Raw genomic sequence first — 12,911 nt, forward strand, 5'->3', positions numbered from 1 at the left:
AACGATCACTGTCAGACAAGGGTCCTACTGCATTCAAGAGAGTGCCATATGGATCAGGGCGGCTGACAGCTCCAGATCACTCCCAGGACATCACCAGAGGCAGCATTTTAACAGAAAAGTCAAAGCAAGGGCTACCTGAAAGATGAAGACCTTTCCAGGGTCTGTGCTCTCAGGTTGTTCTAGAGGAGAAAGGGAAAGCAGCTGTCAAGTTTCAGTAAGTCACTGAGACTGCAGAACCATTACACTGAGGGATCAGCAGATCTGCCAGAGAAAAGGTAAGCAGAGGATGCCTATGTAGTGACCAGCAGGTCACTCGTGTGGAGAAAGGGCAGAGAGCCCTTCTTTCCTTTTTTTTTTTTTTTAGTGTTCAGGCTAAAGGCAATGAAAAGAGAAGGATGTCTGCCTCTCCAAAGGCAGTTTCTTCAGCAGCACAAACTTGATCTCACAAAAGGAGCTGAATTACAGAGGAAGAGAAGTCATTATGGGGGGATCTTTTGGGAAACAGCACAGGATAGGCTCAAAGAAGTCTGTCATGACTTCTCAATATCTTCTCTTTCAACAGTTTGTCATGCCCAGAGTGAACAAATGTCCAACAGCAGCTCCGTCACCAAGTTCCTCCTCCTGGCATTCGCAGACACACGGGAGCTGCAGCTCTTGCACTTCGGGCTCTTCCTGGGCATCTACCTGGCTGCCCTCCTGGCCAACAGCCTCATCATCACCACCATCGCCTGTGACCAGCGCCTCCACACCCCCATGTACTTCTTCCTCCTCAGCCTCTCTGTTCTTGACCTGGGCTCCATCTCCACGACTCTCCCCAAATCCATGGCCAATTCCCTGTGGGACAACAGGGCCATCTCCTACTGGGGATGTGTAGCACAGGTCTTTTTTTTATTTTTGTGTGCTACATCAGAGTTTTCTCTTCTCACTGTCATGTCCTATGACCGCTACGTTGCCATCTGCAAACCCCTGCACTACGGGACCCTGATGGGCAGCAGAGCTTGTGTCCACATGGCAGCAGCTGCCTGGGGCAGTGGGTTTCTCAATGCTCTGCTGCACACGGCCAGTACATTTTCCCTGCCCCTCTGCCAGGGCAATGCTGTGGACCAGTTCTTCTGTGAGATCCCCCAGATCCTCAAGCTCTCCTGCTCAGACTCAGACTACCTCAGAGAAGGTGGAGTTCTTGTGGTTAGTGCCTGTTTAGGCTTTGGTTGTTTCATTTTCATCGTGCTGTCCTATGTGCAGATCTTCAGGGCCGTGCTGAGGATCCCTTCTGAGCAAGGACGGCACAAAGCCTTTTCCACGTGCCTCCCTCACCTGGCCGTGGTCTCCCTGTTTGTCAGCACTGCAGCATTTGCCTACCTGAAACCCCGCTCCGTCTCTTCCCCAGTCCTAGATCTGGTGGTGGCAGTTCTGTACTCAGTGGTGCCTCCAGCAGTGAACCCCCTCATCTACAGCATGAGGAACAAAGAGCTCAAGGACGCCCTGTGGAAACTGATGACCAGAAGCAGTAAACTGTCCTGTTTTGGAAATCACTCCTAATGTCCCTCGTTACAGGGCAACCCCATCTTCTGTAATTTTTCTTGGGCTTTGTTTGAGTTTGTGATTGTGTCATTGTTTTTCTTTGTATAACGCTGTGCAAAAAGAATTCTCATCATTTTTGCATTTGCTAATTATGCATCTGTCTTAATTTGTGAATCCCACAGACATTGTAAAAGAGGACCTGTGCTCTCTGTGTATTTAAGCAAAATAAAGAACCTTCTAGTGACTTGTTTGCCCAAGATCCTTCCTCTGGAACTCACTCTGGAGCTGCAGGTCTATGCCTGTGAGCAGAGGTGGAGGGGAAAGTGTCTCAGCACAGCAGCACTGTCAGGGAGCACCAGCCGCCTTCTTTTCAGACTTATTCTCTGTTTCCACACTCTCCTGCTGAGCGCTGGCGCTGCTGTAAGGACCGAGTGCTCTGGCAGCTCATACTCCTGCTGTGTGCTGTCCCCTCAGGCAGGGACAGGCACCGGGTGCTTCTCTGGCAGAGCTGGCCTCCCCAACAGCTTCTCCATCACACCATGGCATTGCCTCAGGGCAGTGCCTGAAGGCTCAGGCCTTCTTCCAAAGTTGCTGTCAAGAAAATGCCCAGGAAAGTGCCCTGCAAGGGAAAACACCTGTGTGCAGCTTAACTGTGTGAGTGTGCAGGCTGGGGACAAGCGGCAGCTTCCTCACTCAGCCAGGGCTCCTGGGAAAGACATGAAGGGCCAGCAGAGCAGGTTCTTCTCTGTCCCTGTGTGTGCTGGACACCAGGGGTAAGATGCCCCAGGGCAATCCTCACACACCTCTCCAGTAACAACCACCATTTCTAGCACTGGCCTCTCGTCCCAGCTTGGGGAGGTTGGTTGTCCCTCCAAAGAAGTTCATGTTTGTATTGTAGGAATGAGATGTAAGCATGCACATCATGTGCGTGTGGGGAGATGAACCTGAGAGAGCACAAACACCATCAGCTATTCCTGGGGGTTCCTTGAAGGCCTGTGGGACAGACAGCATCTGGAGGTCACTTCATTTGGAGAGTAACGTCCCCTGGGAAACCCCCTGAATGCAGCACTGGGATGGGCTTCCTTGACCCCAGGTCCCTGTGTCCGTTCCTCACGCCGTGGGGCATCTCAGAGAGGTGCCGAGCAGGGAGACACAGCGCAGGGCTGAGGGGCTGCCAGCCTCTGGGAGTGGCAACAGGAGGCCAGGGAGTCTCCTGCAGGGCCTCTGCCCGTGCCAGGGAAGGACTCGTGTCTCTGAACAGCCCTGCCAGAGCCCTGACAGTGCTGGGTGTGCCTCCAGGCACAGCCTGTGCGCTACCTCACCCTCCCCTCTCTTCATGGCCTGTCCCTTTGATTACACGGTGTGACAGAAGCACCTCTGTGGGGCATCTCCCCTGTGCAGTCAGAAAGGGTTCTGCAGGCGTGAGCGGCATTGCCCTCCAGAAGATGGCATTTCTCACCTCTCACAAAGCACAGAGCACGTCTAGGCAGTAGGAGTGCAGCCAGAGGCACACACCCCTCCACGTTTCACCTCTCTCAATGTCGATCACAATATTTTTTAAGCACCAGACAGAGAAACAAATGGTCTCACTCAGAGTTGTCCTCCCATCTCTTCCTCCTCTCTTCCTCACGACCTGCCCCGTGACTGTGGTTGGGAACACCCTCCTCATCATGGGGATGCTCCTGGAAAACTGTGAAACCTGCTCCAGCGGCACCACCCTGACTGTCCCCTGACTGGGGACAGCACAATCTCTGCTTGCAGCAATATTTGTGCTACTTCCCGCGCCTTCGGCACGTACGGAGTGTTTCCTGCTGGTGGCCACATCCTACGATGAGTACTGGGCTGTATGCCACCCCCTGCTCTCGGCAAGGCTCAGGAAATGGAAGGGCTGTCTCCATAAGAGGGCTGCACCTTGGCTAGGGGGATTTCTGTCATCTACAGGTGTCATTTTGTTCTTTTTCCAGATACATTTTGTGTCCCTGATGTCCCGGACCACTTCTTCTGTTCTTTTGCCCCAATGCTGGAACGCCCCTGCAGTGAAAGCATGACACTCATGGCCTTTGATTTCATAACCTTCTTTTTAGACCCACTCTTTTCCTTCCTATTAGTGCTGGTGTCCCATGTGTGCATCAGAAGTTCCACCCTGGGAAAGCTCTCCTGCCCAGGTGAAGACTTTCTCCAGCTGCTCCTCTCACCGTGCTTGGGTGGGAAGCGGTCTGAACAATAATGTTAAAATGTCATCTCTGGTACAAAGTCCTCCTGGCAGCCAATTACTAATGGCGTCCCTCATTGACTAACCCTTGACCACCACTGTGGAATGTTTGTATCATCTCTCTCTACAGTGCGAGAAAATTCACTTTCAGCTCATTTGTGGATGATGCCAAGTTGTGGGGAGCCCTTGAGGAATCTCACCCAGTTAGCACTGTTGGTAGCAGGAGAGTTGGGAAGGATGACTGGTGGTTTATGCATGGCTGGCCATCAGGTGCCCACCAAGCCATGGGAGGTCCTCACTCCTCCTCCTCAGCATGAATAAGTGAGAAAAGACAGTGAAAATACCCATGAGTAAAGATAAAGGTAACTTAACAGAGGGGGAGAGTGTTTGTGGGGAAAAGGATAAAAAAAAAAATAAAGTGAAAACAAAGGCCACAGGCAGAAGCAAAGCAAAACCAGATGAGATTGTTTCCTCTAGTTCCTGTCAGCAGACAATATCAGCTACCTCCTGGGAGGGAACGATCCTATACATGTAGCAGTCTCTTTGGAAAACAAATGTCTTAATAATGAATGTCACCCCCTTCCCTCTCTTTTCTCTCAGTTTTTCTTGCTGAGCATGATGTCATATGGCAAGGAATATCCCTTTGGTCAGTTCAGGTAAGCCGTCCCATCTGTGGTCCATCCCAACCACTTGCCCACCCCGAGTGTACTACCTTTAGAGGGGGTTGGAGAGACAGCCTTCACGCGGTGCAAACACTGCTCAGCAATAGCCAAAACATTGGTGCGGAATCAACACTGTTCCAGGCACGAGTAGAATGCACAGCAGGGTATGGGCTGCTATGGGGAAAGTTCACTCCATCCCCGCCAGACCCAGTAGCTGTGGGTCTGTGTAGGACAAGCTGCGGTGAAGATGGCAAAGGGCACTGGCAAGGCTGGAAGTCACCAAGAGAACGCAAGTCTTTGTCCCCTGGGGCACAGCAGTGGTCTCTGCCACCAAGGCCTGTGAGGAGACATGTTGTCCTAAGGCACTGGGGGGGCCTCCTCATGGCCTCCTTGCACACCCCCAGCAAGGCTGGGCACTGTCCCACCGGTGTCCTTCACTCAGCATCACACCCCCCACCTCCCCCTGCCCCAGGAAGAGCCCTGAGCCATGCGGGAGGGACAGGATCTGCCTTGCCAGGGCATGGAAGAGGTGACAGCAGCATTCTCTGACTGATATGGATCCAGGGTCTCTCCTAAGGAGATCTGGACTGCTGGCAGAAGCTGTCCCTTGAGGTCTGACACAGGATGGCCAACCTTGCTCCTCACCTCCCCAACCCCACCATGGCTCTCATCGGCCACCTGGGACTTGCATCCTTTTTCCCTCCATCACACTTCTCCACCACAGTCTGCAGCTGGATGTTCCAGCTCCTTTGCACCAGCTCCCACCTGCTTTCCTCAGAGACCTGCTGCACACAGGCAAACAGGGATTGTCTTGTTTTTGAACAAACAAAAGTAAATGATCAGGTTCACCATTAAAATAAACCACTCCTCAACTGTGTGCCAAGTACAATCTGCCACCAATGAGGTTCACCTTCCACAAGGCATGACCATGCAAGAAATATTTTAGAGAGATGAAAAATTATGAAATCAGCAAAACTAAAGAATGTGCAGAATGAGACAGACTGTTGAGAGACAGGCAAGCTTTTAACTCCACGAATCTCAAAGTATCAACTGGACTGTTGAGAGGTGTCTGAATGATGAAAGAGGAAGGGGAAGGGGAATCTACAGAGCTGTTGCAAGTGCTTTTATGCAGATGCGCTGCTGGAAAGGTGACTGCAGACAGGGTCAGTTTAGTTGGGAGAGGTGGGAATACGTGAAAGATGAGGGAGATTAAATGCACAGCCTGATCCAGAGAGTACTGACACTGCAAACAGAGTGGAAGGTCAATAGCTCTCCTCTTGATATTCATGCACACCCTGAAAACTCATTTTGATCTTGTGGGAAAACACTGATAGTTTTTAAAGTTTTCAATGTTTTCAGCTGATGATGTCATGCTCATAATTTTTAACATTTGTTTCTCAGGTTTTCAAGCAGACCTCCGCTGTCTGCCCATCAGTATCCGGTGGTACTTCCAGAGGATCTAGCGTGAGATCACCTTGTGAGGTCACCTCATGACAGCAAGGTGATTGGCCAGGAGAAGGCAGACATCATGAGGTCATCAAGGACATCAGATGGGAAGGCTGCAGACAGATGACTGGGGCCCTGGTGAGGCCCTGCTCTGGGCTGAAGCCACCAGCACATGCCATGGGAACCTATGGGTTGTGGCATGAGAAATGTGACAGAGAACAGCGTGAGAAGGGACCAGCAGTATGGGCAGCTGCCTGTGTCCGTATCACAGGGTCCGTATGGCCTGGGTCTCACAGGCGGCTGCAGATGTGAGAAGTGGCCAAACTGCACAGAGGGGAAGCACTGGGGATCTCCTGGGCAGTCAAGTCTTGCAAGGGAAGTGCCTAGGGAAGCCATCAGTGATGCCACTGAAGTCCCAGAGGACCTAGGCAATGGTATCAAGTGTAGTGTAGTGTAGTAGTATCCAAACTATCAAATTGTGTACAAATGGGTAAAACCTGAGACTATTAGGCAAAAAGTAATTGGTGTGGGTTACGAATTGGGGAGGAGACTGGGGCAGGGAAAGGGAGGGATCAAGGTCGATCGTGGAGAAGAAGCCTATGGAAGATGTGGAGGAGGGGGATTCAAGGTGCCAGCTGCCCATGGGGAGGTGGCTGGTCAGTGCTGGTCTGGCCAAACCCCACGCCTCATCACCGTGGTCAGTCCTGCAGCACTGGTTTCAGTTGGGGTGGAGTTAATTATCTGCCTAGTAACTTGTATGGGGCTGTGTTTTAGACTTGTGATGAAAACAGTGTTGGTAACACACCAATGTTTCAGTCATTGCTGAGCCATGCTTGCACAGCACCAAGGCCTTTTCTGCTCCTCACCCCACCCCACCAGCGACTAGGCTGGGGGTGCACAAGGAGTTGAGAGGGGACACAGCCAGGGCAGCTGAGCCCAACTGACCAAAGGGATATTCCATACCATAGGGCATCGCGCTCAGCAAGAAAATCTGTGGGAAGAAGGAGGAAAGGAGTAGTGTTCAGAGTCATGGGATTTGTCTTCCCAAGTCATCGTTATGCGTGATGGAGCCCTGCTTTCCTGGAAAGTGCTAAATATCTGCCTGCCAATGGGAAACAGGGGATGAATTCCTTATTTTCCTTTGCTTGCACACACAGCATTTGCTTTCCCTGTCAAACTGTCTTTATCTCAACCCATGAGTTGTCTCACTTTTACCTTTCTGATCCTCTCCCTCATTGTACCGTGAGCGGGCGACTGTGTGGTGCTTAGCTGCTGACCGGGGTTAAACCACGACATTTACTCAACTCTGCTCCTGGCTATTTGCTGTGTGAGTGGGCTCACTCTTGTTTGTGTGGTTTTGGCATGAATGTATGTACATGCTTTGCTGGGGTGGGATGGCAAGGAGGAGGAGGAGGACACGGGGCAATGGAGAGACCCAGGGCTGGGAATGTACGGACCACTCATGCAACCTTCACATCAGATCAGCCACAGAGTGGGAAAAGGATGGGGCCAGTTGTGTGGCTCATGGTCGTGTAAGTGCTGCTGTTGGTGGGTCGCTGTAAAGGTGCTGGTGCCCTTTGGAGTTGGTCTGTGTCGGGTTGCCTGTGTCCATCTTGTTTCCTTGCAGATACCTGGACTTAATGCTTTCCCTTTGGGTGACTCCACTTTGGGCGATCGCTCGCTTTGTGAGGCTCCAGTCACTGACCACCCCAGGTGCACACAGTCCGTGCCTATCTCGCAGGCTCTCCAGGCAGCTCCAGATCCTTCTCCTGGAGTACGTCCTCTGCCCTGTCGCACGCTGGGACAGTGCACTGTGACAGTATCTCAGTGACCATTTACCATCTCCACCGTCAATAGGCAACAACAGATGAGTCCTAAGTCCAACCCTTCTTCCCTAACACCTTCCAATATGACAACGAGCTTTTTACTCGGGCCCTTTTGGGGTGAAACATCGGGGCCTGTTCCTGATATCAGCTTTGGAAGAACAGCCAAAACTTGAGGAACTGCACAGGGAAGATGTCACAGTATTAGAGAGAGGTTACAGAAGTGGCAGCTCTCAAATTGTGTTAGAAAAACATTTATACAGGTTTCAGGTGATAGAGAGAGATGGGTTCATGTCTCAGGAGAGTGAGATAAATACAAACAATTATTTAAAAACGTAATAACCATAAACAACACTACAGGAAATGCTAGAAAGAAAAAACAATAAACAGAGTACAGGCCTGCACTGGGATACCGTAGATGTCATTTGTGGACAGTGATGGAAAATTTATCAATATTGACAAACATCGAATAAATGACTTTCCTAATGGACTCCTTGAGCTCCTGGTTCCTCATGCTGTAGATGAGGGGGTTCACTGCTGGAGGAACCACTGAGTACAACACTGCCACCACCAGATCGAGAACTGGGGAGGAGATGGAGGGGGGCTTCAGGTGAGAAAATAAGCCAGTGCTGATAAAGATGGAGACCACGGCCAGGTGAGGGAGGCACGTGGAGAAGGCTTTGTGCTGTCCCTGCTCAGAGGGGATCCTCAGCACGGCACTGAAGATCTGCACATAGGACAGCACGATGAAAATAAAACATCCAAAAACTAACAAAGCACTTAATATAAGAAGGCCAAGTTCTCTCAGGTGGGAGTGTGAGCAGGAGAGCTTGAGGATCTGGGGGATCTCACAGAAGAACTGGTCGACAGCATTGCCCTGGCAGAGGGGCAGGGAAAATGTACTGGCCGTGTGCAGGAGAGCATTGAGAAACCCACTGCCCCAGGCAGCTGCTGCCATGTGGACACAAGCTCTGCTGCCCATCAGGGTCCCGTAGTGCAGGGGTTTGCAGATGGCAACGTAGCGGTCATAGGACATGACAGTGAGAAGGGCACACTCTGCTCCAAGGAAGAAGACAAACAGAAAAAGCTGGGCAGCACATCCTGTGTAGGAGATGGCCCTGTTGTACCAGAGGGAATTGACCATGGCTTTGGGGACAGTGATGGAGATGAAGCCGAGGTCGAGGAAGGCGAGGTTGAGGAGGAAGAAGTACATGGGGGTGTGGAGGCGGTGGTCACAGGCGATGGTGGTGATGATGAGGCCGTTGGCCAGGAGGGCAGCCAGGTAGATGCCCAGGAAGAGCCCAAAGTGCAAGAGCTGCAGCTCCCGTGTGTCTGCGAATGCCAGGAGGAGGAACTGGCTGATGGAGCTGCCGTTGGACATTTGTTCCGCTCTGGGCATGGGGGACTGTTGAAAGAGGGAAAGACCTTGGCAAGTTAAGGCAGACTTCTTTGACCCCATCTCATTCTGTTTCCAAAAAGATCTCCACAAAAGGACTTCTCTTCCTTTGGAATAATTTCATTCAGCTCCTTTTTGTGAGATCAAGTTTGTGCTGCTGAGGGCACTTTCTTTGCAGGGGCAGAAGTCCTTCTCTTTCCCATTGCCTTTAGCCTGAACACTGCTGAGCCCTGAGGGACAAAAGGGCTCTCTGTGCCCCAGTGCAGAGTCAGGAGAGCTGCTCTGCACACCAGTGACCTGCTGGGCACCACCCAGCTGTCCTGTCCTTACACCTCTCTTTCTTGGACAATGGTCTCCCTGACAATGTACTTGAAGATGAAAATGGCCTTTTGTGGGTGTTAAAGTGTCCATTTTCAAAGTCGGTTTCTCCCATCTGGTTTCTCTTTCCCTGTGCAGCCGAGCAGAGAGGGATGCAGCCCGGTGGAGTGGCTCTCTGCTGCCTGGAGCTGCCCCTGCCAGGAGCTGCTTCTTTGTGCCCAGGTCTCCTCCCTGTCCCTGCTCCCACAGCCCATCCCACCCGCTGGGGGCTCAGCTCTGCCCTGCAGACCCCTCCTGGCAGCAGGGCACTGCCCAGGGCCATCTCCCTCTTTGTGGCTCCTCAGGAGGAGATGAGAGAAAGCCTGATGCTGGAAGCAAAGGTGCTGCTGGTGCTGTGTGTAGGGAGAGGAGGGGGTGAAGGCACTTTGTGAGCTTTCTGGCAGATCTGCTGATCCCTCAGTGTAATGGTTCTGCAGTCTCAGTGACTTACTGAAACTTGACAGCTGCTTTCCCTTTCTCCTCTAGAACAACCTGAGAGCACAGACCCTGGAAAGGTCTTCATCTTTCAGGTAGCCCTTGCTTTGACCTTTCTGTTGAAATGCTGCCTCTGCTGATGTCCTGGGAATGATCAGCCGCCCTGATCCATATGGCACTCTCTTGAATGCAGTAGGACCCTTGTCTGACAGTGATCGTTCCTTCCAACTACAGCCTCTCCACACAGAAGCTCCATGTAGAGCTTCCTGGGCAGGCTGAGAGCTGACCCTGGCAGGTGGCAGAGTCCCTGCCCCGGCACAAAGCCCCCTGGGGTGCAGGGACCCGGCTCTGAAGGACAGCCCTGGGCACCCCTGGCTGCACACCCACTTTCACGACTCTTTACCTTTTCCAGGGAGAAGGCAATTGTCATGCCCAGTGCCTCTGATGGTGCAGCAAGGAAGCCCTGATCTAGAGAATGTCCTCCTCCTCCACAGTAGAGAAGTTGGGAGAGTCCTCCTGAGAGATCCCAGAGGCTGTGGGATGTGCCAGCTTTTGGAGATCATTCCAGGAACCGCAGCTGCTTTCCTTTGTGAAGATTTCTCCCCCCATTAACTCTCAGCATCCTCCCCCTCCAGTCTACCTTTAATCTCTCTCTGCCTCCTCTCCTCTCCTCTCGGGTGCCTGCAGGCAGTGCCCTCAGCCCTGCTGCGCTTGGCAGAGGAGCTGCTCCTGGGCAGAGCTGTCTCTCTGCAGCGCTGCCCGCTTGCCATCAGCTCCCTCCATGCCAGGAGCCCAGCCCAGCTCAGCAGCAGAGGACCAGCCCAAGGCAGCCCTTTCTCTGTCCCCTTGGGGCTCCCTCCAGGTGTCCCTGGGGCTCCAGGGGAACCTGCTGATGTAATCCCTGCTGTTCCCTGCCTCAGCTGGGCAGAGACACTTTCCTGCAGTGTTATTTCTCCTATTGCAAAAAGACATTTTGTTCCAACATTTGCATTTCTCAATCAGAGAGGTATTGAGGTCCAAAAATAGCTTTTTCTTTTTAATATTAGACAGGACACCCAGACAATACCAGGAAGGATTCTCCTTTACCTTTTCTGAGGGAAGGGATTCATCTGAGTCAATGGAGGGTCCTCATTGGACCTGAGTCCATGTCTATGTCCTAGACCTGAGTCTAGGTCCTCATCCTAAAAGAGGAGTTAGCTCCATCCCAGGCACACCTCAAACACCCAGAAGGTGGGATTCCTTTTGCATCAGCTCACATGTGCCCAAAATAGGCTCCTGCAGGTGAGCTCCTTGTCTCAGCTCCCTTGCTAAGGAATGTATAGGCTGGGCCAGAGGGATATGTTCAGGTACAGATAAGTGGTGATATATCAGGTGCCAGATGTGACCAAGATGCATGCTGGTCACTGCAAGCTCTAGCTCTGGTGGAGCAATTCATAGAGACAGGATGACCTCTGGGGGCATCTTCCTGGAGGATGGTGGGAAATTCCTTTGGCCAACTTCAATGACAGAAGGTGCCCACACGTAGGACAAGGGAACCTGTAACTCTTCCTTATGTCCAGGGCAGCCCATAGAGGGATTCAGCTGATCAAATGGAGTCATGTGGCTCGGGGACAGCTGAGTCTTTCTGATCTCCATCAGCTGTATTTTCCACATGTCTCCCATACCCTTCATTGCCTAACCTAACTCAGGGCAGCTGAATCTTACTTTAATTGACACATTCAGGCCTGTGGTGCTCTGGGAAGTGCCAGGGCTCTCCAGCACAACTGCACACAGCTGGCATGGACAGCACAGGTCCTGTACAGGAACCCCGTCCCCATCCAGACTCCCTGTGGGACAGGCATCCCCCAGGGCATCTCAGACAGGGTCGCTGCCTTTGGGCCACTGCCTGAATCCCACCACTGCACTGACGCAAGGGCTGTCCCTTCTCTTTACGGTAGATGCCGGGCAGGGCATGAAAACCCAGCACATCACACCAGGGTCTCCACACGTGTTCCTTCACTCTCAGACTCTGCTGGTTCTTCTCTCCCCTATGGGTTTAACCGTCCCCTTGATGATACAATCATGGATCAGGCCAGTGATTTTCACAGTGGGCCTGAATCACAGGATGTCTACAGTCAAGGACATTGTTATCATCATCTCTTCCTTCCTGAGATCAGCTTCACCTCCAGCACAGGCCCTCAGGGCTGCAGAGACACAACAGACAGCAAAGCCCTCTCCTGCTCACACTGCACAGCCCAGCTCTGTTTCTCTTTGACATTGGGGTGAGCATCATTTGCTCTCTTGGTGGGCACTTCATTTCTTCTTCACACAGCCATCTGCCTTAGACTCCAGCATGTCTCTGCTCTGAAGCAAAGCCTTTGCACAGTTGAGGGGGCCTTGGAAGCAGGGTTCTACTCTCAACCCAAATGTGCCACAGCTGAGGTGCTGCAGCCCAGCCATACCCCCTGATGCCTTCAGCCTGGGGCCTAGAGAGGAGGAGCTGGAGCTGTGTGGGCAACCTCTTCCTTCCACTTGGAGGGAATAACAGCTGAGGGGTGTTGGGACAGCTCACATGCCTGGGCTGCTGTCTTGGGTGGGGTCAGGATGATCAGGAGTCCAGGAAGGTCAGGAGGGATGTGTCCTCTGTGTGAAGGAGCTGCTGAGATGTGTGGAGCTCCTCTATGGAATGAACAACTTGGGTGAGCCCTGGTGGGTGAGTGTCAGAGGAGAGACTAATAAGGGTGACATTGTGGTGGGAGACAAAGAACCTATTAAAGTCCCCTTGTAGACTGTAATTGTCCTGGCATTCAGTGGAAAGGGACCACAGCAGCATGCAAAGAGTCCTGGAGGGTCCTGGAAGGTCTTGGTCAAGGCACAGCTGCCAGGTTGGTCTACAATGGTGATACCCATCTGCATCTTGTACTCTCAAAGAAGGAAGAGCTGGACATGGATGTCAAAACCAGTGTCAACCTTGGCTGTCGTGACCATGAACTTGTGGGGTCTCACCTGGGAAATAGTGGGGTCTCACCTTGGGAAAGCTCCATAGGAAAAGGAAGTATACAAGAGGCTGAGGAAGGATT

At 52.2% G+C, this 12,911-nt stretch overlaps 2 protein-coding genes across 2 annotated transcripts; one reads left to right on the forward strand and one right to left on the reverse strand.

Moving 5' to 3' along the window:
* Positions 1-200: 200 nt before the first annotated feature.
* On the forward strand, positions 201-1,539 carry LOC141737388 (olfactory receptor 14A16-like). Its single transcript, XM_074572077.1, has one exon. It carries the CDS (start codon positions 382-384, stop codon positions 1,537-1,539), a length of 1,158 nt encoding a protein of 385 aa, XP_074428178.1. The 5' UTR covers positions 201-381.
* A 6,546-nt stretch (positions 1,540-8,085) lies between these two features.
* LOC141737402 (olfactory receptor 14A16-like) lies at positions 8,086-9,045 on the reverse strand. The gene has a single exon (XM_074572093.1). It carries the CDS (start codon positions 9,043-9,045, stop codon positions 8,086-8,088), a length of 960 nt encoding a protein of 319 aa, XP_074428194.1.
* Between the last annotated feature and the right edge of the window lie 3,866 nt (positions 9,046-12,911).

Source organism: Larus michahellis, unplaced genomic scaffold, assembly GCF_964199755.1.
Source record: "Larus michahellis unplaced genomic scaffold, bLarMic1.1 SCAFFOLD_117, whole genome shotgun sequence".
Classification (NCBI taxonomy): domain Eukaryota; kingdom Metazoa; phylum Chordata; class Aves; order Charadriiformes; family Laridae; genus Larus; species Larus michahellis.